Raw genomic sequence first — 27,774 nt, forward strand, 5'->3', positions numbered from 1 at the left:
AAGGTAGTAAAGGCATGGCATGAAGAAGGAATATTCTGTTCCACCTATCTGTGTATCAGTCAGTCATCATTAATCATATCCAAAGGGAGAAAGATAAGTGAGAGCTTCAAAGCTGCAAGTAGTTAGGATTTGATTTTGACTGTTCATTGTTTACCAGGCCTTATACAAAGCCCTTTACATCGAAGTTGAGAAGGTTGGAGTCAAACAGAAGGGGATCTAGTCCTGATACAGAGTCCCACCTGGGGTGCCAAATTGTTACAGAGTCCCACCAGAGTCACCAAATTGTTATAGAACCCCTGGGCTGTTCCACTTGAAAACAAACCCATGGACTCTTTAGTTAGGGGTCCGATTGCCCGCCGCCAGAATTACAACTCTGAATATTATAGTTGAGTGAAAAGAAAATTGTTTATTTAACAGTTACACATATCCTTGCCTCCCCTCTACCAAACCTAGCCAGTTTTAGGGAGGTCAGAAACACCGTTTCCCTACTTCCTAGGCACAGTTCAGCTTTACCAGCAGCTGCCAATCACTCAGTTCTGATTGGGGAGGTCCTTTCTGTGCTGTGGTGCCCTCCAGCTCTCAATGCAGGACCACCTGGATTCTCAGAATCCTTGCAAACTGTCTTCTTTCTGTAAACCGCGTGGATCTCCTCTCCTTCTCCAGAGCACCTCTGCGAACACCCACTAGCGAGGGAGACAGCCCCAGAGCGCACACCCCCCCCTTAAGTGTTTGCAGCTGCCTATATATCCCTGACCGTGTCCTCTGACGCAGTGGGTGTTGCCAATAGTTCTGACCATTCACAGAACCCCACATGGGCTCTGTGTGCTTTCCATACCATCACCTGGTTCAAGACTCCTCCCATCCACCTGAGGCCTTGGAAGCATCCAAGCAATTTTACATAATGAAAGACACCAGCCATCAGCCTCAGGCATGTGGAGGCATTCTGAAAGCTGCTTCCTTCTCCCCATCCCCCAGCCGCAAACTCCGGGGATTTTTGGACTCCCCTGTTTCTGTAACAGTCCCAGCTCCACCACTTACTAATTGTGTGATCTTGAACAATTCATGTAATGTCTTTAGATCTGTTTTTCTCATCTGTAAAATGAGAATAGTCATAATAGCAACCTCTCAGCCCAAAACCAGGTTTTCTGTATGAAATCACATTATGTGATATGGGTGTGAGGCAAGTGCTTAGTAAATGCTGGTTCATGTTTATACCAATATTTTTGCCTTCACTGCCCTTCCAGAGGGAGCTGTGGTTTAGAAATGAGCTCAGGTCACTGCTCATGCATGGTGGAGCCAGCCTTGCACATTAGCAGATGGTGTCAAAAATTAGGCTGGAGGGGAGGCTGAGACCAGATCTCAAAGAGCCTTGTGGTTCAAAGTGCTCAGGTGTTGAATTTTATCCCAAAGGGAGTGGAGAGCCTCTGTAGGACCTCAAGGTCAAGATTGACAAGATCAGATTTGTCTTTTAGAAAGGTCTGACAGCAGTATACAGGATGGTTTAGAGGTGGGAATGGCCATAGCTGAAAGCCCAGTTAGGAAGCTGTTGCCATGGTCCAGAGAGAAGGGCGAGGGCTGCACGCAGGTAGTAGCAATGGGATGGACAGGAATCAAGCATTTAGGCAAAGGAGGGAGGTTGGTGGAAGGAGAGGGGGCCGGAGGGAGTGGGAAGCATCTGGCTGCTCAGGGTTTCTGGCTTTATTGACTGGGTATATGGTGGCAGCTTGGGCCAAGATGGAGTAAATGAAAACTATAACATCAACTATTGTCCAATTCCAGCCATGTAATGCTGGTCGGTAAACTGCAAGGTGGCTGACACACTGGATACTCTTCCATGAAGAATTACAGAAACATTCCTTTTAAAAAACTTTACAGTTTCTCAAGATAGTTATTGAAATCTCATAATGGAAACGTTTAACTATAGGAAGAAATTACGATGTTCTCAGAATAGAAGAGAAAAAGACAGTTAAGACTGGGAGAAACTTGAAGACTAGGTTCGCTTTTAAGAGGGAAGTAATTAGGTAAGAGGAAGAAGTAAGAATGAATAGATATGCAGAGATGGGGGAAAAGGCAAATTCAGAAATTCTGAGTTTAATGGAGGAAGCAGGTAGGTGGGAATGTGAAGACATTGTGTTGCTTTCTCTGTGTAAATGTATCCACTTCAGGACATAATGCACAATCATCTGAGCAGCAGATGCTCAGGGAGTGCCTGTGCGGCAGGTGAGCAGCTACAGCCTGGAGCAGGGTGGAAGGGGCAGGACTCAAGTCTGGCGAGGAGCCCACAAACATGCTGTTAGAGTGTGGAATGTGCTAGGAAGGAAGAGGGCGGGGGCTGTAAGAAAATACAGCTGGGGTGCTGATTTAGATTGAGGGATCACCAGCCAGCACTTCCAGGCCTGTTCCCAGATGACCAGTTAAGTGAAGCAAAATTGGGTGTGGAATTTATAAAGTTTGAGACTCACTGGTTCACATACTAAGTTAGCCAAACAGCCTTGGCAACCAGAGCATGTAGATATGTGCCTAGAGGAGACAGACTAATTCCAGGAGGCCAATGAAGGGGTGCAGGCTTGTCAGGGTAGGTGGCTGGCATATTGTGTTTTGTCAGTATCATTCCAGGGGAAGCTGTCAGATGTAAAAATGGTTGTTTTGCACCGTGTAGCTACTCCCAGAGCAGTAGGGAATGGGAGAGAGCAAAGAAGGTGGGAGGCAAGGCTTGTGTTAAACCATGGCAGCTCTTCAGAGTCCTGTGCTCAGAGCGTGCCCGGAAACCCCAACCCCGGTGCAGTCATTTCACCTGTTCCTTCTCAGTCAGACAACTGCTGGAAATGAAATACAGGGCAGCCCAGAACGGACAGAGGAAGAAACTGGGGCCACCCTGTACAATGAGGAGAATGCTCTCTCCTGCTTACCTTTGGGAATCTTCATTTCCCCAGAAGAATCGGAGGACCACAGAGTCCTTGGCAAGAAACAATGGTGGGAACATAAGGGAACCATGACCAAGGAGGTGTGGGGATGTGATGAGGGAGAGAGGCCCCCGGTCTCTGTCAATAGTTTTTTTCCAGTCACCTTTTGCTCTCGAGTCCCGTTGATTTTAATGGTTTTCCCTGGCAGATGGAGGGTGGAACAGTTGGGTTGGTGGATTGAAGTGTGGGTTTCTGAGAGAACACAGATGGTAAAAAACTGGGCAGCACCTGATGAATGCAGACCCTGCCCCAGATCTGGGATGGCAGAACAGTGGACATCTAACCAGCTTTCTGGGTGACTTATGTTGGTACCGCCTTCACTATAGCAGGTGATATGGGAGCAGTTTTCACATCCGCCTGATGATTTAGATGTCCCTGGACCCAACTCCAGGATGACTGAGTAAATTTTGGGCGTGAGGAGAACAGAGACCATGTGATCAGCTCCTGGATCCCTGCCAGGTTTGGGAGCCACTGGGCTATTGCAATATTCTTTGAAATATGCTTTTATTGGAAATTCCAGAGTACCTAATTCTTTTTCTCTTTTCTTTTTCTACTAGGCACTGGGAAATCATGAATTTGATAATGGTGCAGAAGGTCTGATTGACCCACTCCTCAAACAAGCCAAATTTCCAATTCTGAGTGCAAACATTAAAGCAAAGGAGCCGCTAGCATCTCAAATAGCAAATCTTTATTTGCCATATAAAAACCTTTCTGTTGGTGGTGAAATTGTGGGAATTGTTGGATACACCTCAAAAGAAACTCCTATTCTCTCAAATCCAGGTATTTTCTACTTTCATAGCACTTCATTGCTTGAAAATAGATGCATCAAATCAAAGCTTGGCATTATTTTTATGGACTGCAGGTAAAAGCAGGAACAACATGTGCTTTGGGCAAATGGTGTACTTAGGATGACATTGATCAAACCTGTCTAGTAGCTTCCACATTGTTCTAAGGTACTTCTTAAAGATGTTCGCTCTTCTGCTCAGTGTACTTCTTTGTTGAGAGCATCTTTGTTTAATTCAGTGCATTCAAAATTGAAGAAGTCCATTTAAATCCAGGGCTAAATGGTGCAGGGACATTTACTGGAATATGAGAGCCATGTAACTCACTGCCCTTTTACCTGTGCCCAGAGCCAGGGTTCTGCCTCAACTTACCATATCTTCCCTTTTTTTTAGTATGATTATTACATATCTAGTTAACTCTCCTTTCTTCCTTTGCATTATTCATCTCTTGTAGTTTTAATGACTTTGTATATCTTGCTTTCTGGGAAATATGTATATATTCTTGAATTGTCACATGGTATCTATATATAGAAAATATATATCTATTATATCTATATATCCATTTATACACAAACATACATATATATTCCTAAGACTATTCAAGAAACATTTCTGAGCCACTTTTACAAAAGAAACACTTTCACCAAAGCACTATCAGAACAAAAAATGACATTTTCTTCTAAATTATCCAGATTAACTTTCTTTCCATATTTGAAGAAAAAAAGGGAAACTAAAAGCTAGTAGAATCAAGGACTTTTTATTAATAAGTAAACTGATTCACCTGTCATAAATGACTGTCATCAATAAGTCAACAAACAAGTGTTGGCAAGGATGTGGAGAAAAGGGAACTGTTGGTAGGGATAGAGATTAGTGCAGCCACTATGGAAAGCAGCATGGAGTTATCTCAAAAAATTAAAAGTTGAGCTGCCTTATGACCCAGAAATCCCACTTCTGAGAATATATTTGAAGAAACTAGAAACATTAATTCAAAAGAATATGTGGACCCCTATGTTCATTGCAGAGTTATTTGTCATAGCCAAGATTTGGAAGCAGCCCAAGTATTCATCAGTAGATGAGTGCATAAAAAAAGTTGTGCTACATTTACACAATGGAATACTACTCATCCGTCAAAAAGGAAATCTTACCTTTTGCCACAGCATGGATGAACCTGGAGAACATTATGTTAAGTGGAATAAGCCAATTATTCCAATCATACCATATGATCTCATTTAGATGTGGAATCTAATAAACAAAATAAATAAAATAGAAGCATACCCATAGATAACAGAAAACAGACTGACAGCTGTCACAGGGAGGGTGGTTGAAGGTCTAAGTGAAAAAAATGGAGGGATTAAGCAAAAAAAAGGGGGCCTCATAAAGGGAGATAGGAGAGGATAAAGTGGGGATAAATGGTGATGAAAGGAGACTAGTTGGGGTGGTAAACACACAATACAATATACAGATGATGTATTATAGAATTGTATGCCTGAAATTTATATAATTTTATTAAACAATGTCACCCCAATAAATTCAATAAAAATTAAAATTAAAAAAAAATTAACTGACAATGGAGATATAATTATTTAACAATTAGAAAAGTAATATATTTATTGTTGTTGTTAAAATAAGTCCAGGCTGTTGGAAACAACAAAAATGTCAGCTGTACTTGACCCTGAACAGCATGGCTGTTCCTGAGAGGAGAGGGTCCTGCAGCCAACTCGGGGCAGGGCAAGCTTGGGGCTTGGCTGCTCTCCACTGAGGGGAGCTGGGGTTCGCCAGGTACTCCAGGCAGCAGGTAGATAGCTGGGCACGGGTGACCAAGCCTTTGCACACTTGTGACATACAGTCAATAGCTGTTGTTGAGGTCATTGTGGAGCCAGAAAATGGCCTACAAGTCACCGGTTTTTGAAAAGGTTAGAAGTGCTTTTCTGACTAAGAAGGATGTGGTCCCACCAGAAGGACCTGACTGACAGTCTCAAGCTGCTCCCGTCACAAGAAATGTGTTTCACAGTCTTGCTGGATTTTTGAAGAGATGAATACTTTATTGAACTGGAGCTGTCAGGCTCCTGGGTTTTGAAAGTTCTTTACAAGATATTATTCATGTTTTGGTAATTTCGTTTTAGTGATGATTCTTCGAAACTTTGCATAAAGGAGTTGAGATCATCTGGAAGACTCTTGTCACTGAGTATTGGACATGCTTTCAGGGCAATGTGCCTGTCGCTGCTTGCTGTCACTTCTGTGCCAATAAAAGCCATAAGACTTAAAGGCTTGCTGAGCTTTAACTCCAGAGAGACTAGAGGTCTTGCCACACTTACTAGCACATGCTTGCAGCCCACAGAGAACCCGGGCTGTGCAGTCACACCCACATTCCCCACCAGCACCAACAAGCAATGGTCTGTTACCTCTGTGTGGGGAGTAAGAAGCCAGTGAAGAATGTGCACCTCCTGGTGCAGCAGCGTTCAGAATGGACCCATGACTAATGCACAGCTTACTACTCTAATGCCAACCTTATCAAGTGAACAAAACAGAGCTGTCAACTGGCATGTTAAGATTGGCATTGAAGAACTAGTAGCTGACAGAGTTTTAAGGCTGATTATCCTAAATTTGCAAACAAAGCCTTAGAATTATTAATCTATTTTTTACTTTATGCTTATGTGTGCAGGCATTCCCTGCATTGATGTAATGAAAGTTTAAATGCAAAAATAGAATATTAAAAAAATAGACTTGCAGGTCTGAAGCCTCCTTATAGCTTGAGCTTGAATTTGAGTTACATACTATCATCCACAACCTTAAACTAATGCAACATTAAGTGAGTGTAAATAAGAATCAATAACCTTGGTTGGGGAGGAGAGAGAGCTGGCTTTGTAGTGATTTTATATTTAACTTAAAAATACATGTTAGCCTTAGTAATTTAAGAGCTTTAATAGAATGAGGTGTTTTTACTTGGCATGTTAGTGTGTATAATAAGCAGTATAAAAATTTTGGTTAATAAATGTCCATTTTGTTTTGTTCCTTTTAGGAACAAATTTAGTATTTGAAGATGAAATCACTGCATTGCAACATCAAGTAGATAAGCTAACAACTCTAAATGTGCACAAAATTATTGCACTGGGACACTCAGGTTTTGAAATGGATAAACTCATCGCTCAGAAAGTGAAGGGTGTGGACGTCGTGGTGGGAGGACACTCCAACACGTTTCTTTACACAGGTAATTGTTTTCAAAGGATTATACCAGCCAGGATGTCTGTATAACTTAATCTCTTTTGCCTTTGCAACTGTTGTTATTATTTTTACTATTTAACATATTATATAAGTTATATAATATGTAATATATTATATATGCAGTATACATTAAAAGGTAACATGTAAATCTTACACAGAGACATTACTAAGAATAATTTATTGTTTTCATGATTATGTCAATTCCATTTATGTACATTGTAAATATATATAAAACATGTACAAAATATATATATAACACAAAAAATTACTGAGCGTCAACCAAAAGTCAGTTTATATCAAAAGGCAATGTGTCATATAAAAATTTTTAAGCATGCCTTGGCTTGGTGGCTCAATTGGTTGGAGTGTCATCCTGTACACAAAAATGTTGTGGGTTCAATCCCCATCAGGGCACATACCTAAGTTGCAGGTTTGATCCCCTGTTGGAGTGAGTACCTGAGGCAACCAATTGATGTTTCTCTCTCACACTGATGTTTCTTTTCTCTCTCTCTCTCTCCTCCCTGCCCTCTTCCTCTCTCTCTCTAAAGTCAATAAGCATATCCTCAGGTGAGCATAAACAAAATACTGTAAATAAGGCCTTTACAGCTCAAAGTGACAAGACTTAATTTGTAGGTTCATACATAACAGAAACTGGAACCCTGGGTTCAAGTCCTGACCTGCTGCACACCAGGACCATAAGTGTCCTGGAGCCACACCATGGCTGGCCCTCTGGAGAGAGTGCACTCTCCCCTCCCTCTCCCTTCTCTTTCCCTCCCCACCTTTCTTCTCCTTCCCTCACCTTCTCTTTTCCTCTTCTCCCCCTCTCTCTGTTACCAAACAGCAATTGGGGTCCTGCTGCCCACCGCCACCCTCTAGGCAAAATTCCAGAGGCAACGTTAGGTGATAAAGAAGTCTTTATTCAAAAGCAGTTACTTAAGCCTATCAAGTCACAGTTTTCATTACCTAAACCTACCAATTAAGGCTCAACTCTTTAACACCTGGGTTCTCCTATTTTTTCCCCTGTTAGTTTCTATAGGGTTCGTTTACAAACTAAAACAACATAAGACACAAAAGCCACACAATTCTGGAAGAATGGCAGGCTTCTGCCTTAGAGCCTGTTCCCTCTATAACACCCAAAGAATAAACATGCCACCCTCTTCCAGGCCAGCCCAATCCTAGGCTGTGCCCGGAGTTCCTTCCCACACAAAATACCGTCCTTTGGGAAACGCAGGGAGCTGCAGCACAATCATCCAGGCATCCTCGAGGAAAAAGAGCCTGAGAGCCCAAGCCAGAGCCAGAGCATGAGAGAGAGCCAGCTCAGGAGCCAGAAAAGCTCCAGAGCCAAAGATCCAGCCCCTTTTATTCCCACTGGCTCTCTTAGGCAGGTATTCAGCTTCTCGGCCAATCCCATCCCAGACTGCTTTTCATTGCCTTGTCAAACTACTCCTATGGCCTCCTACTTCTCCCCAATGATCTTAATCAGATATCTCTGTATCAATAGAAACTTAGAACAGACTGACAGGTGTCAGAGGTGAGAGGGAAGGGGGGGTACTGGATGAAAAAAGTGAAGAAATTAACTGAAGAACATATAGGACAACCCACGGACACAGACAACAGTGTGGTGATGGCCAGAGGGAAGGGGCGCAGGGGCTGGGTGGAGGGGGCAACGGGGGGAGAAATGGTAACATCTATAACAGTGTCAACAATAAAAATAAAGTGTAAAAAAGAAAAAATATATATAAAATGATGAGAACAGCTCCAGGCACGTAGCAGGCAATCTACAAGTGTGGCGAGGATGTTTTTGGACACTGACAGTGTGTGAACTTTCTTAGTGTTGGTAATGGTGCAAACATCAGAGAGCCACTAACGTAACCTCAGAGAGTCAGATGGACCAATTGTACCAAGGCCAGGAAAAATCCAGAGCAGCACTGGGTGAAGTGCTCTGCGGTCTAGCTCTAGCTGTGGCATTACCTAAGTTCAGTCCTGTCTCTGCCTAACTTCTCTCATCTGTAGAATGAGGGTGGGAACAATGAAACCTGTTATAAAGGGTCATTGGGACTTCCTATGTGTAATGCATGGATGCAGGTGAAGAGCCTCGGGACAGCGCCTAGTACTTTAGCTGTCCTTATTTCAATTATGCCCCAACTTTGTAGACAAGACCCATGAAAAACCCTTCCATGGAGCCTTTCCTTAGCTTTTCTCTAACACGATGTCAGAACCCTAGGACACACAGTGGGAGCTAGATATCTGCTTCTCACCTCTCATCCTTTAGAGTAGTGATTTCAAACTCTTTTTATTATGATCCATAGTAAGAAAGTCATTGTACGTGTGTGCATCCTCACATAAGTGTGTGTATGCACACACACGCACACACACAAACTGAGAGCACGTATAATGCACTCTCATATCTTCTCTTCTACTGTTTCATTTTTAAGTGTCAGTTACCACCCATTAAATTAATTTATTCATATTGTAGCTAGCCCATATTTTGAAAAACTCAGCTTTAAATGAGACATGATCAAAACTGTGCCTGAACAGTCATAGTACTCTACCCCTCCATTCAGATGCTGAAGTCACCCCCACCCCCCCACCCCCCGTTGCTAAGGACTTGACTTTATATCATCTTGATGCCTTCTTACAAAACCAACTGGTCATCTGCAGCTTTGATGTGTGGCCATCAATTAGTGTGCCCTGATAGGTCTCAAAAGGTTGGTGGCTCTGCCTGGCTTCCATTAGTTCTGCGACCTGTCCTTCTGTTCTTGTCATTTTGTTCCAGCCAATGAAGTCCTGCAAAATAATACATGCCTTTTGCTAAGTAGATGAATTTAGTTAATAATGAATGGGTGAAAGAAAGATGTGTGGATAAAATTATAATTTGCTTACCCATAAATCTTGAAGTAGATAATTACAGTCTCTGAAAAAACTGCCTCTAGAGTCTTAGTCATTTATTTCATATTTCCTGATTGCTTACCAAGAATAAACTTGTTCTTGTGAAAATATTCCATTTTGATACTCATCATTTTGAGGAATGAGCTTACAAAGGTAATAGGTAATTTCAGGATACAATAAGGGATGAGGCATATTTGCTTATTTAAATAGATACATTTTTCCAGCCTAAAAAAACCAAACAAACAAAAAAAACCTTCACTGAATTGTTTTGAATTGAATTCATATAGTGTTAAATTAAAGTTAAATATTATTAATTAATAAAAATATAGTTAAAAATCATACTCCGCTTGGAATTTTAAGTCTTTCTGAGAATCATTTCAGCACGCACGCGCACACACATATGCACAAACCTGAAATTTTCACAAAGCATCTAGATTGCACCTAATGTTTTTCCTGTTTTGTTACTTAATTTTTTTAATACTGGTTACCACCTGTTAAATTAATTTTATTGTATTGGAGCTGGCCCATGTTTTTGAAAACTCAGCTTTAGGGTGGTAGGAGGTTGAAGCCTGGAGTGTCCATTTGACCCCTTAAGGGATCAAATATGTGGTGACGGGAGGATACTAGACTTTGGATGGTGAGAACACAATGCAATACAGTATACAGACCATGTATTACAGACGTGTACACTTGAAACTTATATACTGTTATTAACCGATGTCACCCCAATAAATTTAGTTTTAAAAAAATAAAATAATTTTAAAAAATTCTAACTCCGCTTTAAATGAGGCATGACAGAAAACAGTACATAAACAGTTCCTCACCAAATGTTGAACATCATTCTAGGTTCTTTTGATTACAACCACTGCGCAGTGCACGTGCAGATATATCGTCTGTCATGTCCAAATGAAGAGAAGAGGGCTTTCCTCCACCAGACTTACAAAATGTTAAAGCTGCAAGGACAAGGGCTAGTATGCATACATCTTCTCTGTTGTTGCCTGTGGAGAAAAATGTAGCAAAGTGAGCGCACGTTGTAAGTGGCAGGAGGTATTCCAGGGAACTCTTGTTCTGTGTCAGTCCTTGAAGGCAGACAAACTCCTAAGATGCTGCCTCTCTGTTTGCCTCCCACCATTTTAACTTAGCTTTGGATTATACAAGCCTGTCTGGCCAGCTGTGGCCATGGGTGACTGCAGACATCAGTTTCTATATCTGCAGAACAACAGGGCGAGATGTGGTAAGTCTACAATTACTTCCATTCTAACATCCTGTTCCCTAGAAAGTCATCCATGCAAACAGCCTGGTTGCTTACGTCCCAAAACTTGGAAAAATAAAACGTTTTCTGTCAGAACACCTTTTAACTTCCTGAGGTCACTGCAGTGAATTTAATTTTACCTCTATTCCTTTGAGACTCGTGCCTCCTGGCTATACTACCATGTGTCCCTCCCTGTCACTGTCATTGAATGGCCTGCAAACCACTCCCCAATATCACTGAGAATTTAGCACCCAACTTCCTTTCTTCCTCTCCACTCCAGCTCCTGCTTTCATCTTGGCTGAGTGTCCATGTGGATGGCTGATCCAGGACCCACGGTTGAGGGCCCCTTGATCTCATGACTGTCACCTCCACTCCTTTTAAGTATCTTCACTCCTAGGGTCATAGGCTGAGACTTGTTCGTGTCGTCATCCAGAATAGCTCAATCTCCGAACACTACTCACCACCCTCGTCAGAGCCAGAGCCCCCTAGCCTTAAAGCTTTCTCGCCTCTTATTCCTTTGCGAGCTGGCTGCTTTCAGCCATACTGAACCTTCAGTCTCACGAGCTCCTCTTTTCCTCCCAGTTCAGCAGGCTGCACTTCTCTTTCCTCATTAGCCTGGAAGTGTCTGTTACAGACTCTTGACCACGTCTATGGCTGACACGTGAAAGGCAGGTGCCCAGGATTGTTGAATGACTGTTAACAGACGCAGCTCTTTTAAAAGCAAGATTCCTTTATTTGATCAGTCTTTGTACTAAGTACCCAGTTTTCATTGCTTCTGGATTTTGGCACCCATTGGTTGAATATGAAATTCAGACCTTTCATTTATGTAGAGAACATAAATGATTTTAATGAGTGCTAAATTTTATTCTCAAAATAAATGTAGTTTGCACTGTAAATATAAATTAAGACAGAGCAGAAAAACCTAAGGCTGGTTCTTCCTACTTCAGCCAGTGGCCAAGTGCACAGTGCAAAGGGATGGACACCCTCCCTGCTTCAGCAGAATGAAGAAGGGTGAAGACTTTGTTTGCAATCATTGTTCATCTCTCCACCAACTTTCACTCCTGCAATTTAGATAATATTGCCTTTTAGAACAAGAAAGTGGTCTTATTATTTACAACATCCGCAAGACAAAGAGAAGCTCTCCAAAAAGAACCACTCCTTTCGGCCCCGATGAGGACTGCTGACGGCTGTGGTTTGTTAAGTCAGCTGGGAGAATCAGCCAGAAGGCAGACATGTGGCTCATAGCTTCAAAGATGAGGTCCTTGGTTGCACAGAAACTTACTTATTTCAGCAGTTGGTCATGCACTCAGGACCTTTGAGTCAACTTCTAGATATACCCCAGCCACAGCAATAGCCTTCTTCGTGGAGCAAAGCCTTCTGGTTAGTGATTTTTGCAGCTACATACCTTATCACTTTTTGCTATGTCTCATGAAACTGTTTTCCAAGATAAAGTTGGGCTAGCCAAACCCAAAATCTAATAAGCAGAACCATAAAACAAGGTCAAGGTAAATCAGTGGGGTCAAGTTATAAGGAAAGCTGATGGCCAACCTTTGTTTCCTACCACAAGGTACAAATATTTTCCCAGGACTGCAGTTTTTGTTGGCTTAATTTTGCTGCCTGATAGTCTTCCAAGAAGGAGCTCATTTCTCTTACCCTCCTACCTGTATGGAGTCGTGCAAAGGGCTTTGGACTCTGACCAGCCCCATTCTTCTGGTTAGTGATTTTTGCAGCTGCATAACACTGACCACTTTTTGCTTTGTCTCATGAAACTGTTCTCCAAGATAAAGTGGGATTGGTCACTACTGGCTCTCTGTCCAGGGACAAGTTACTGAACCTCTCTGGGCTTCAGCTTTTTATTTAAAAAAATGGGTTACTGCGGTACAGCTACCTCAGAGAGTGTTGTAGGGATTAATTGAGGTAATATATGAACATAACTAGGTCGTGCAGCATATGCTGCAACATAGGAAAACACATGTAATATTAAATGAAAAAGTAGAGTATACAAAAAAAATTTTATAACTGTATAAAAACTTATTATCCAGGCTGTAACCATGTGAGTGAGAGTCACAGATCTTTGAGCTCACTTACGGGGTTGCTCTTCCTTTCAGTTAAAAAAAATTTCTTTTTTTTTAAAGGCTCTTTTGTCACACCGATCTTGGAAAATACTGGGGATTTTTTCATCCTCTCCTTCCAAAATCTGACAATTCCTTGGAGATCCCATATTTGTCCTGGTCCCTTTGATTCTAACTTTTACTTCTGTTGAATTCTCAGTCACCTCTGGTCTTGACTCTTTCAAACCACTTTTTTTTTTTTTTTCTATCCATGCAACATAGACCCAAATATGGAAAACTGATCTTTCATTTTGATCTCCCCAAACTCCATCCAAACAAGGCAGTTTCCCTCCATGTTTGCAGTCACCACAGGGAGCTGGCCACCACACAGCATAGCCTAAAATCTGGAATGAGCCGCTGTCTTCAAAGCCCCTGCCACTGCCATCACGAACAGGCCAGAATAGGCCTGCACAGGCAACACTGGTTGACTCTTCCTCAGCCCACTCCTCCTCCCAGTCTCCACCCACCTCCCACTTCCTTTTTCTTTCTTTATTCCCCACCCCCATTCCTGAAGGCTACCCAAAACTCAAAATTTCTCCCACTACTTTTATACAGATAAGGACTCTCTGCCTGCACCTTTGCTACCACCACACACCCCCATGACCTGGACCCCTGTCCTCTCCTGGGTGTTTTATGAAACAGAAAATAGTTTCTCTCTAAACTGCATTCTGCCACCCACTTTCTTCTCATTTCTATCCATAGATATATACATTAATCCACATAAATATATATTAACAAATTTTAAAAATTTTGCCATCGGTTGGTAGGACTACAAATAATTTTTTTCTTCTTTATTTGTCAAATCTTGTCATGCTTTTACTTTAAAAAAAAATTTCTAAACTTCTTTAAACCCTATAAATGTAAATGGAAACCCTATAAATGATTCTACACTTTATTACAAGAAAAATTTTCCACAGAAAATTACTGATCTAGTAGACTAATTCAACAGTTCATGAATCGGGCAGGTCCCATCTAAGTAGATAAAAAGGAGCTCTGAAGAGCCGTACAGGGACAGAGCATTTTATAGACCATAGTGAGCAAAAACAAGGAAGAAACACTGGGTCTTTGCTACTTTCCTTCTATGGAGCAAAGGGAAATCTTGAGCGGGTCACGTAACACGTAACTTGTGCAAACAGACTAGGCTGATTGGTTGGCCCAGGTCATCCTTCTCTAAGAATGTAGATAAGTTTTGGTTTGCTGACATGGGGCTTAATGTGAGCAAGGGCGTCTTAGGGCTAATTTGGTTACTTTAACAACTTGGGTTGTTATAAATATTACTGTTATATTGAAAAAAATGATATTCAATTTGAGAATCTGAGCTAAATACACATATGACCAAATGTATCTTGTTACATTTGAAAGATAAGAAAGCAGAAATACAGTCCTTTATCCCAAATAGCTAGTCTGTATCTCAGTCAGGTCTCGTCCTCAGTTTATAAATTTCCCCCAGGCCTAGAAACTCCTATGGTTGTGAATTGGTGTTCATCTATAAGGGACTTCTAAATACTCTGTCAGGACTTAAAAACAGAACTTGAGTCTTCCAGGCCAGGTGATCTCCAGGTTCTCTTTGATAAGCTTATTTAAACTGTGTACCGCACTTTCCCTTGCTAACCAATGTGACTGAAAGGAATTTGTGAGAATCAGCTGTTAAGATCCCTCACTGAGTATAAACACACAACATTTCCCACTGGACCATGGGCATGACTACTCTGGGAATGCTTCTCCAGTTAATGCTGATTTTTCCTAAAAAAAAAAAAAATTATATATATATATATATATGTATATATATATATATATCAATTTATGGCCATGTGTACCTCCTTATTAATTTCAAGAAATTAGCTATTACTTCTGAAAGAGCATTGTTGGTGAATGGAACCACAGTGGCATGTTAAGATGAAAATCAGTCTCTCTCTCTCCATCCCATTCCTTTGGACTCTGCATGTTAAGAGGCCATAGTGATAAAAACCAGAGGATAGTTACTAGAACCCCAGTGTTCTTACCTGGAACCTGCCTGCCTGCATGTACTGGCCCAAAGAAATTCACAAGCAGGAGTTTGCAGTACAGTATAGGAAAAAAAAAATGTTGTTTTTTGTTTTTTTAGTTTTAGGATATTTCTTTTTAAAATATATTTTATTGATTATGCTACTATGGTTGCCCTAATCTTTCTCCCTTTGCCTCCCTTCACCCAGCACCTTCACTCCTTCAGGCAATCTGCACACCATTGTTCATGTCCATGGGTCATGCATATATGTTCTTTGGCTACTCCATTTCCTATACTGTGCTTTACATCCCCATGGCTATTCTGTAACTACCTGTTTGTGATGCTTAATTCCCTCACCTCTTCACCCATTCCCCTACACCACCCTCCCATCTGGCAGCCATCAAAACACTCTTCATATCCATGATTCTGTCTCTCTTCTTGTTTGCTTAGTTTGTTTTTTACATTCAATTGTTGATAGATGTGTATTTTTTGACATTTTATTTTTCATAGTTTTGATCTTCTTTTTCTTAAACAAGTCTCTTTAACATTTCATATAATAATGGTTTGGTGATGAAGAAATACTTTAGGTTTTTTTGTCTGGGAAGCTCTTTATCTGCCCTTCCATTCTAAATTATATCTTTGCTGGGAAGAGCAATCTTGGGTGCAGGTCCCTTCTTTTCATGACTTTGCATATTTCTTGCCAGTCCCTTCTAGCCTGCAATGTTTCTTTTGAGAAATCAGCTGACAGTTTTATGGTAGGTAACTAACTTCTTTTCTCTTGCTGCTTTTAAGAGTCTCTCTTTACCTTTAACATCTGGCATTTTAATTATGATGTGTCTTGGAGTGGGCCTCTTTGCATCCATCTTGTTTTGGACTCTCTGTACTTCCTGGACTTGCATGTCTATTTCCTTCACCAAATTAGGGAAGTTTTATTTCATCATTTTTTTCAAATAGGTTTCCAATTTTTTGCTTTCTCACTTCCCCTTCTGGCACCCCTGTGATGTGAATGTTGGAATGAATGAAGTTGTCTCAGAGGCTGCTTATGCTATCCTCATTATTTTGGGTTCTTTTTTCTCCTTGTTCTGATTGCTTGTTTTTTGCTTCCTTATGTTCCATATCTTTGATTTGATTCTCAGCTCCATTCACTCTGCTGTTGTTTCCCTAAAAATTGTTCTTTATTTCAGTTCGTGTATCCTTTATTTCTGACTGGATCTTTTTTATGCTGCTGAGGTCCTCACTAAATTCCTTAAGCATCCTTATAACCAGTGCTTTGAACCCTTCATCTGATAGATTGGCTATCTCCATTTCATTTAGCTCTTTTTCTGGAGTTTTGATATCTTCTTTCATGTGGGCCATGTTTTTTTGTCTCCTCATTTTGGCAACATCCCTGTGTTTGTTTCTATGTATCAGGAAGAGCTGCTTTGATTTTGTGTCTTGGTAGTGTGGCCTAATGTAGTAGGTGCCCTGTAGGGTCCATAGGCACAGACTCCCCTGTCACCAAAACTGGGCACTTGAGGTATGCCCTTTGCATGAGCTGAGTATACTCTCCTCTTGTAGTTGAGCCTTGGTTGCTGTTGGCAGATCAATAGGAAGGATTTCATTCTGAAAAGTCAGCTCAGCCTTTTGTCTAAGAGGGGAAATGCAGACACAAACACGCACACATACACGCAACGTACTTAATATGTAGTCTAGCTATAGTCCCTGTACAGCTTACTATCCTAAATTTAATGCATATTTAATGACCAAGGCTAGTCAGCTTCAAGGATTGGCTGTGACCACTGACCACAAACCTCTGCCCTCTGTGTAGGATCAGCTATGCAGGGGCAGGGTGGTGGTGCTCTGATGTGATCTGTAGCTGTCTACTGGGTATGCTCGCCCTGGGTTTCCAGGTGGTGCAGGCCATGGTCAGCCCCCACCTGTGTTCTGTCGGAAGCACCCTGTCTGAGCTATAAAGTAATCTGAGATGGCTGCTAGTTGTGCTGAGCTTGGAGATTCCCAGGTAAAGCCAAACTGTGAATCTAGGCTGGCTGCTGCTAGTGCTGGGCCTGGGGCTCAGTGAGGCCTGCTATTGCTTATTTGAGAGGATTTAGGAAGTTGTGAAGCACGAGTCAAGACCAACCATTCATATGGAAAAGTAGCTTGGGTGGGCCCATAAGTTAGGTGGATGGAGTCTTTGGGGATCTCTAAAGTGGATCAAACAGTGTTAGCCAAGTTGATGGAGTCTCAGATATGACACCAGCTTGCTGGTTCTATGGCTCTGTCGGGGGAGGGTTTTAAAAAGGGACAATGGCTTCTGCTTGCCTTGATGCCAGACACTTCAGTTTCTCCCAGTATGCTACTGGTACCTTTCAAGCTTCTACCTTGGTGCTAGAGTTTAGAGGGAGTGAGTCTGAGTAGCTGAGTCCATGTGTGGATTTTTCAGAGGAATTGCATGGGACTCCAGAAGTTTCTTCCATTGACTCAATCTTCACTGTTTTTTATAGTCAGACGTTTTGGGGACTTATCTTTCTGGCACTGAAACCCTGGGTTCGGGTACTTGAGTGGGACTGGGACTCCTCACTCCCAAGATATCCCTCCAGAATTTTTATCTACCACATGCATGTGGGACTGGCCTGTCCACGTCTGCACCCTTCTACTGCCTGGATAGGTGTGGTTTCTACAATTCCATAGTTGTCAGACTTCCATTCAACTCAATTTCTGATGGTTCAGAGTGATGGTTGTTCTATATTTTAGTTGTAATTGATGTGGTTGTGTGAAGAGGGGAGCCATGTCTGCTTAGACTACCATCTTGACCAGAAGTCAAAAGAAAAAGTAGTTTAAAATTGAATTGGCCAATAAAGAGACTGAGAGCTTATGCTTTGAAGAGCTGACTCCCCAACAGCTTGTTGGTTGCAGACTATATAGGGCAAAATCACAAGACACTGTGAAGTTTGGGATTCAACATCATGCTGGAAGCTCATTGGAGGGGAGATAAGGGTAATAAATTATTTCTTCAAGTTTTAAGGACAGTTCTGAGGTCTTTTCTGGTGATAATCTGTTCTCATGGGAAAGTACACAAGGAGCCATTCCACCTTTGGACTCATGAACTGTAACATAACTTAGGTCACGATGTTATCTTTAGCTTGCTAGATGTATGGATCTTGTGGCCATTAGTCAGGTCCTAGGTACTATCTTCTGCTGCCTCGGGCTTGCTGATTATCTGGGGGAAAGGCTAGATAGGTCTCTGAGAGGTATGGAGGAAAGGGGATATGATTTCTAGACCTAGTATTTAAAACTAAATTTAATCAAAATCATAAGGACCCTCAGTTTTAGGATGGCTACGTTGTTTTCTGTTTTTATTTTTTTCATTTGTTCTATAAAACCCTGTTCTGTAGTGTAGAAGTCTCATGTCTTGAAGGATACTAGCCACGGGGATGGCTAGATCCTATAGAAGAGAAGAGAGTGACAGACACTCCTTCCCTGCTATATTTCCATTGAGCAGCCCCATAAAGATGAAGCACAGACATTAGGCCTGGCCCTATGGGGCAGAGGACATCCAAACACTGGGCACTCAGAGCTCTGTACGTGTGTTTGCTGAGTAAGTGAATGACGGGTGGCAGCTCATTCTCTGCAGGTCTCCCTGATTTTCCCAAACCAGTCAGGGTTGAGTACAGCCTGGACTGGATCTCAGGCCAGCTTCATCTACACCAGTGATTTCCAACCAGTGTGCTATAAGAATTTTTAAAACATGCAATATCTGACTATTTAGACCAGTGACACTGACCTCTTTTCCCTTAGATTATCAAATTAAAAAATGACAACAGTCAACACACAGTAGCCATTGGGTGTGAATGAATTGAAATTATGCCTATTTTTTTGTTAGATTGGCAAAAAAAAAATTTTTTTCTGAGATCAGACGAGATTGGGAGCTCTCTGCTTGCTATGGTAGTAGACTATATTTTTGATGTACTGTAGAATTTTAGTAATTAGATTATGTATGCCATGATACAAAGAAGGTTGAAAATCACTGCCCTAGATCATCGTCCCTGAGCACTACTCGAAGATGCATAATCTCTTTTAGACCTCTCAGTTGTCACTAAATGTCCAAGCGCAAAAATCTGAACAGTAAATCTAAGCATATGCAAAAGAAGAAGAGACTGACAGTGGGTGCACCATGGCTGGGTGCCGAGATGGCCAGGGAGACCATGACTCAGGTCTCTGGTTGCCAGTCACCTCTTAACTCTGTTGTGAAGATGGGAGGGAGCCCTGGACACCTGGAGCTGCTCCTGTACCAGAGGCAGGGGACACGGCAGCTGGCCTTACTGGCTGGGCACGGAGGGCATCTTGGCTAGCAGTCTCCACACTGTGCCCTGAAAAATGCCGTGGCAGGAAGCCTAAAGCTGGACTCCAGCATGAGCACCGCTTCATGCTTCACAGCCTGAGCAGCCTGCTTTATGGTTCACATTGCCACTAAATTTCCTGTGTGCAAAACATGCTGAGAGCTTTAAAACAAACAAACAAACAAAAATGTTAAATCACTTTTGGTTTAAACTGCTAACCGAATCTCTTGTTCTACAAATTTAGGAAATACATTTAGGCTCCAGGAGCTCATTGTCTCTTCCAAGGTCATGAAACCGGGCTGAAAGTGAGCTAGCACCAAATCCATTCTCTTGACTCTCAATTCCTGAGCCCCACCAAGTTCATTAGTTGAGCAAGTTGAATTGAGGGGAGTTGGGGTGGGTACACAGGCTTTGCTCCTCCCTACAAATGGATTCCACCACAGGGGAAGCATAAAAACCTTGTCTGATCTGTAGAAAAGTGTTGGCTAAATTACTTAAGCTTAGTCATTCAACATTTACCGACCACATATACTATGTGCTAGGCAAACTCCAGAGACTTTGCACTCATGGAACTCATTGTCTTAAAAGAGATGCTGACTGTTAAGTAAAATTTCCCAGGGCTGAGAGACCAAAGAAAGAGTTTGACAACTCCATCATTATATCAAGAATATTTATTATTAAAAGGGAATTTACATAGGAGGGAGACTCATCTTGGGCCATGGCAGGATGGTGTGGATATCCTCAGTGCAACATGTCAGGTGCTTAGGGGTTATATAGACTCAGGATGGATAAGAGCACTGGGGAGTGGCCTGCCCCAGGTAAGGGGACAGTGACTTGCATACTTGCCTGGGGGAGGGTAATGGTCTGTGCAAGGAACCAGCATGCCTGGGGCATGGAAGAGGGGTCAATCAGTCTCTGATGGGATTTTCAGGGAAAAATCTCTTCTGGCCTAGATCTAGCTGGTGCGTCCAGCGGTGGAATAGTCTCTCCTCCTCACTGACCTTGATCAGATTCCTCTTAAAGTATGCAAATAAACCAATCATATTATATTATAGGGGCTGAAGAAACTTTCCTCTTACCTTCAAGATTATTTCAGCTGATCTAATAATTAAATCTACATAAGACAGATTAACAAGAGAAAAATAACCAAATTTAATTAACACGCATACAGATGGGAACCCCACATAGATCGGAGAGTCAGAGACCCTACATACATGAAAAGTTCAGAGACAGAAAGGAAACATGGGTATAGATGACATTCTGAGTTAAAGATGAAGTAAGGCACCTTGGAGGAGGGCAGTCATTCTCAGGATGATCAGAAGAGCAGATTAGAAGCTTGCCCTGCCCTATAGATAGGTTAATAAAGGTTATCTCTGATAATTGCTTATTATGGGCAAGGCCACTGATTCAAACTCTTCTAGGTAGTTAGGGGAGGGGCAAAAGTTTCTCTTGAACCCAGAGGATCTCAGTTGCCTTTAGCTTTGAATAATCCCCATGCCACAGAGGCACATCTTGGGGTGACTCATTCTGAACGCCTACAGTATATAATTTCAAAACATCCTATAAAGGGAGAAATACAAGATGCTATGAGAAAGTAGGGGAAGGGTTTAGTAAAGGAACTAGTATAAACAACCCATCGACATAGACAATGTGGTGGGGAATGATTGTGGGAGAAGGGGTGGGCAGGGTGGGGGGAAGCAATGAGGGGAAAAAGTGGGACAACTGTAAAAGAAAAACAATAAAAATAAATTAAAAAAAAAGATTCATGAAAAAAAAAGATGCTATGAGAACATATACAGAATGGGGCAAAAAGTAGCTTTACCGTTGTAAATACACGAAACACAGAATTTATTCAATTATTGTATTATTGTCCACACCAACAACTGTAAACCTACTTTTGCTCCACCCTGCATAGAAGAACCTGACCAAGTCTGGGGGTCATCAGAGGGTGTTCTCCTGAGAAAATGACATTTGGGCTAAGATCAGAAAGACATCCAAGAGTTCGCTTGATACATAATTATATTTGATCTTTAGTGAGCATTTACCTAAGTAGGGCTTCATTTGTTACATTAACTTCTTTAATCCTCCCAACAACCCTGTAAGGCAGGTGTTGTTACTTTCTTCATTTTAGGACACATGAACTGAAGCAAGACGATGTAATTCACATGTTGGTTTTTAGCTCCAGGTCTCACTCCTTATTCAAAGGCTGTGGAGGTGGATGTGGTCGATGAATGGAATGAGCTAAGATTGCTGAAGTGCAGAGGAGTTGGTCTAGGCGAAGCTGGCAGAGAAAGAAAGAGCCACATCATGTAGCTGTCATAGTTTATGATATTCACGCCAAAAATTGTAGTGTTTTGCCTAAGGCCAGTAGGAAATATTTTAAACCAGGGATCACATGATCATGTTTATGTTTCAGAAAGATCACTCAGGCTGCCGTGTGGAGCCTGGATTAGAAAGAGAGGAAGGAGAAATGTACAGAGACCAGGTAGGTGGTCATCGCAGTAGCCCAGGCATAAGATAATGGTGACTAACACTGTGGCTTGCCTGAGATGCAAGGGGCAGACAGATAAAAGCAGTGTCTGGCGGAAGTGAGCAACTTCCAAATAATTTAAAAGACTCAAATCCCTTAGAAGCAATGATATGAAATACGCTAATTACCGATTATTTCTATCCAGTCCTTTATAGGAAGTTTGGAATATCTTAAATCAGTTCCCAAACACATTAAAACCCACAACATGTACTATGTCAAAATATTCTGTAATTCATTCAGTCTATTGAAAACCAGGTCAAAGGTCTGCTTCCTGGCACCTCTGACACCATGTAATCCACCCTGGCGGCACTGTCTGGCCTAGGACCCACCACACTCCTGAGCTGGTGTGGTCAGTTTCCCGGGGCACAGCCCTCCCTGTTCGGTTCACTCAGGCACCCGCTCTGCTAGAAAATGCCCCATTTACCAGCCCTAAATGTCAGCCCACAACCTCACGGCTTCTCCAGGTTTGGTTCTCAGATGACTGGAACAGAGTTCTAGTGAATAACTTCTCTCCTGCCAAGATGACAAGTTGGGTTTCTAAAGCCAGATGTGTGGCTCCATGTGGGGAGAATATGTGAGACGTGGGTATCTTTGGCAGAAGACAGAATGGTGTGGAAAATCTGAAGCCCTGGGTTGTTTTCTCTTGTGGTTTCTGGGTTGCCAAGTTGAGGGTGGTAGGGCAGAGAGGGCTCAGCTGTGGAGGAAACGGAGATTAGCCACATGGAAAGTATCCTCCTGGTACATGGTTAAGTTCATTTAAGACACAGATGACATGTCTTTTGTTCTAAGAAAAGGAGCATCACCGACTGTCAGTACTGGAGGATGTTCCTGTCAGGTGGGAGCTGGGATTCATAGCTCCTGTTTGTAGAGTGCATGCTGATCTGATGAGGCATTTGACCAATTGTTAGATTGCTAACTTTTGCATTCTGTTGGAGTTCATCTATGTCTATGGAAGGCAGAAAAATACAGGCTAAAAAAAGTCAGGCTCGTTCTTCTCTTGGATTTCCAGGAAACTGTCAGACTTCCTTTCTGAAACTAAACTAATGCTGCTTCCTTCTGGACGTGTGTTCTCCGCCATCTTGTGGATGTATTGGGAACTGCACCTCCCCAAGCTTCTCTGGGCTCAGAGAACCACTACCTACTACTATATCCCCAGCTGGTCCCTTGGTCTCCTAAGGTAAATAGCGGGTTCCAGGCTTGCCCAGAGGAGGACCAGCACAGAACAGAAGGAGGAGATGCAGTGCTTCAGGTCATCTACAGCCGCCATAGCCCATAAAGCTGTACGCCGCAGATGGGATAAGGTCTGCACGGCATCTCAAATCAGGTGTTTTTGTAAGAATAAAGTTACAAGGCTTTTCTTTTTCTTTCTTTTTTTTTCCAGCAGGAGTAAGAAAATGGGGTATTAAGGTTGGCAACAGCTCCTTCCTTCTTATAAAGTGCCGGCATTTGGAGCACTTCTGCTCTGTGGTTATTGAACTGGAGGAGGTTGTTCTTGAACAGGAGTAGAGGGGGGGGGGGGCAGGAGGGGCATTCCCTTACACTCACTACACTTGTCTCAAGTGTAGAGACAAGCCCCGAAACAGCGTAGGGCACCGCAGTACCACCCCAGGCTTGCAACTGACTTGGCAAGTGGCCTTCGACAACCAGCTCTTACAGACTTTAAGAGAACAATACATCGTAGCCTGTGTTGGGTGGTAGAGAGGAGATAAGTTCCAATGCCTCTCAGTCCTGCTTTTCAGTGGGCCCTTCTTCACATACTAGCTGTGTGACCTAGGGCATGTTGCCTATGACAGTCAGTCTACTAGTTTGAAGACTGGGGATAATAATGGGATCTGTCTCATGAGATTCTTGGAGAATTAAATGAGATATAGCCCAGACCTGGCTCTTATTTGACTCTAATAACTGGTTCAGGTAAGTAAGCAACCCGTGCTGAAGTTCCCTGAGCCCCCTGAATCTCTGACAGGAAGGACTGCTCATGGGTGCAGTGAGGCAGGTGATAAAAACATAGTGGGTCAAGAGTGTCTGTTCTATCAAAACAACCCACACTAGGTCATTGTCTCTGAGGAGGTAAGATGGGAACTGCAGCGTGCATGTAGGAGGCGTACAGTTACAGAACTGAAACATGCCAGGTGATGAGACAGGGCCCAGGCTCCGTGGCCAGGCTCCCCATCCTCATGCACTCATGTGTCCGAGACGCAGTGTTGGGGTGGGCCTCAGCCTCTGGGTGATGAATGGCTGGATGCTGTCTCCAGGGCCCCTTTCAGATAGGTCAGCAGAACCTCATATGTGAGGTCTGGCTGGGGTGGGTAGTGTGGGTCAGCCAGCAGGGTGAATGTGGCTCTTCCAAGTCACCTGAGGGGACACAAGATTTAGTAGCAAAACCTGAAAACAGCCCTTTGTCATTTCCGTTCATGTCTCGTTATAGATTCTAACCTCTGAAAGGGTGTGTCTAGTGTTTCTAGAGGTTACCATCACCTCATAAAAGAAGGAAATACACCTTTATTGAGTACCAACCATGTGCCTTGCACTATGCTTGGGAGTTTAGTCATTTAATTATCTCAGCAGCCCTATGAACTAGGAATTATTTCATCCATATTACAGGTGAGAAAACTGAAGTAGTGAAGAGGCTATTCCTGGCCAGTGAGAATGAGGCGAGGGTCAGGATGAAGGATGTAGGATAATCTGAGTAGTATTGCATTTTTGTGTCCCCCACAGCACCAGGCGTGGTGCCCTGGACTCAGGAACAATTTAGCAAGTGCCTGCTGAAAGTTGAGAATGTTAAGGATTCCTTTGCAAAAGGGCATTTGGAAACACGGGCAGGTGTCCGAGTGGAGCTCTGAAAGTCCAGCTGTGTAGAGCAGCAGCTGGCAAGTCATCATTTCAGAATTCACTGTCAAGTGGCCAGTGGCCTGCTGGCCTGCAGGCAAGGCTGACTTGATCGATTTTGGCCCTTTTATTTTAGGCAACCCACCTTCCAAAGAGGTGCCAGCTGGGGACTACCCATTCATAGTCACCTCTGAAGATGGACGGAAGGTTCCTGTGGTCCAGGCCTATGCTTTTGGCAAATACTTAGGCTATTTGAAGGTTGAGTTTGATGCAAAAGGAAATGTCATCAGTTCACATGGAAATCCCATTCTTCTTAACAGCAGCATTCCTGAAGGTATGTGAAACTCAGGGCAATTTTCCACTAATCCAAAAATTCAATGGCTGAATTTTTCCTCCTTTTTCTTTTTTGTTAATGTTTCAGGACAAGACTATAATACCTTTGAAGAATTGGGTTTCTCCCTGAGTTTATCATTTTCATGGATAAAGAGATTTAAAACACACCCAAATGCCACAAGGCCCTATTTGCTTCTTCAGGTCCTTTTAGCATCAGACACTGCCACTGTCTCTTGTGCTTTTCAAACTTAGCCCTGGCATGAGAAGGCCACTCTCAGCTCAGGTCCAGAGGAGAGATGATGATTGACACAAAGGGGTTCACCTTGGGCAGAGCAAGGCTCCTACCCTGGCCCTACCCCCAGCAGCAGTGTGCCTATGGCAAATTGCCCAGTCTCATGGGCTTCAGTTTCTTTGTTTATCAAATGAAAGAGTGTCTTTCTCCCTTCTTGGTCTGGGACTCAGAGTAAATATATATTTTATGTCATCCATTTTCATCTAGTATACATAAACACACTCCTGCACATCTCCTCACCTGACATTTACTACTTAGGATGATCAGGTCAGGGAAGGATGAACAGTGAGGGGCCCTGAAGGGTGATGGCCTCAACACACACCTCTCAAGAGCCAGAGAGAGGGGCCAGGACCACCCAGACAGCAGGACCTCAGCAGGCCCTTTGTGCTTGCCCTTGGGCCTTTCATCACCCAGCACAACCACCAATGCTATCCCAAGTGGGCCAACAGGTACTCCTATAGATGTGATGAATTGATGTTCAGGTACTCAGTATGTCTTCCAATTAGAATCCACTTCAGGTCTTAGTACCAGTAAACAGAATAGAGGCTCCTAAGGAAATGTCATAGTCAAAATCAAAATGTACAGAAGTATAGTAAAGAAATGTATACTCACACAGGTAGGCTAAATGATGCTTGATTCTTTTTCCAAAATCTAGGTCACTGAAAGATGTGTTTTAAAGGCAGACTGGTTTTTTTGTTGTTGTTGTTATTTATTTTGCTTTCTTCTAGATCCAAACATAAAAGCAGAAATTAACAAATGGCGGATAAAACTAGATAATTATTCTTCCCAGGAATTGGGGAAAACAATTGTCTACCTGGATGGCTCCACTCAATCATGCCGCTTCAAAGAATGCAACATGGGCAACCTGATTTGTGATGCTATGGTGAGTTGTCCACAGGAATGCAGGGGCTAGGCCTAGGGAGGAGGAGAGAGAGAAGGAAGGAAGGAGAAATGATGCTGGAGGGACAACATGATAGTTAGAACTGAACATTTAAAAAGAAATTAGTGCCCAATCTAGAGCTTGGCATGGATTCATACTGAGCACTTTGGTAAGGTACGTGAACTAGACCAGCTGACCATCATTCTATTGATCTGCAAGAACCGAAGCCTTTATTTTAGGGTGTTCATTTTTGGATGTGTGAATTTTGGGTGTTGCTTTTCCTGTAAAGTGATCTGAATACACAAACTCTACTACTATGAAGATGTAGACATAAAACACATCTACTTGGGTCTAACTTGGCTCCAGAGATCTAGGCCTCATGTGACTGGAACCTCCTTCACAAGCAGAGAATTACACCACACATTTATAATGATGATAATAAGTTCTGTGGCTGAGCAACATTGGCCATGAAAAAGCACGCCTCCGTCCACCCGTCTGTGGGAAGACTGGGTGGAAGCCCTCTGGGGCTGTGCTGAGCCAAGATCTCCCAGCTCAGGCTCAAAGCCTGTACCCAAGGGTCTGTTTCTTGGTCTGTGCTCTGCATGGTGCCTGGGACATAGCCACACTCAATAAATGTCTGCCAAGTAAAAAATGACAGGGACAATATTCACGCTTTCCAAGGTAAGACTGACCGATGCAAGAAAAGTAGTTAAAGAGACGTCAGTATGTGTGAATGTTTAGAGAAAGGTCCTGAAGGAAACCCTCCAGTCTACAAGGAGTGCTTCCTCTCTATTAATAGACTGGGGCAAGTATAAAAAAATTTTCAGGTTTGCACTATTTCTTTTTCAAATGAGAATGTATTCATTTTATTTCTTGTAACTAAATATATGTTTTGTAAAATAAAAGTAAGAATGCTGCTGATTCTCCCCAGTTTTAGTAGGCTGTCTCTGTGCCTTCAAAATTGCCTATTTGTGACTCAGACATGAAGGCCAGGGGTTTTTTGTTGATGGTGAGTTTGTTTGTTTTAAAGATTTTATTTATTTTTATAGAGAGGGAGAGTGAGGGAGAAAGAGAAAGAGACACATCAATGTAAAAGAGAAACATTGATCGGTTGCCTCTCGCGCATGCCCCAAATGAGGTTCAAACCCACAACCCAGGCACGTGCCCTGACCAGAAATTGAACAGGAGACTCTTTGCTTTGCAGGACAATGCCCAACTAACTGAGCCACACCAGTCAGGGTAAGACCAGGCTTCCTGTTGGCATGAAGCCTGGAGTTGAAAGGCTTGCAGCTCCTGCCTTCAGGAGCAAGTGTGGGGCCTGCCCTGGAGGAACAGCACCACAGGCCAGTCTGTATGGAGGCTGCATCCTGACACCAGAAGAGCCAGTTTCACTG

At 42.6% G+C, this 27,774-nt stretch overlaps 1 protein-coding gene across 1 annotated transcript in view; it reads left to right on the forward strand.

Annotated features, from left to right (window-relative positions):
- The window catches only part of NT5E (5'-nucleotidase ecto), a 53,625-nt gene that overhangs the window by 17,149 nt on the left and 8,702 nt on the right, over positions 1–27,774 (forward strand). Inside the window, exons 2-5 of the mRNA XM_090279635.1 lie at positions 3,521–3,743; positions 6,765–6,953; positions 25,012–25,209; positions 26,229–26,383. Of these exons, the coding sequence (XP_090135761.1) occupies positions 3,521–3,743; positions 6,765–6,953; positions 25,012–25,209; positions 26,229–26,383 (765 nt within the window). The remainder of the gene's footprint in view (positions 1–3,520; positions 3,744–6,764; positions 6,954–25,011; positions 25,210–26,228; positions 26,384–27,774) is intronic.

Source organism: Furipterus horrens, unplaced genomic scaffold (genome assembly GCF_987537825.1).
Source record: "Furipterus horrens unplaced genomic scaffold, mFurHor1.1.pri manual_scaffold_6, whole genome shotgun sequence".
NCBI classification, from domain to species: domain Eukaryota; kingdom Metazoa; phylum Chordata; class Mammalia; order Chiroptera; family Furipteridae; genus Furipterus; species Furipterus horrens.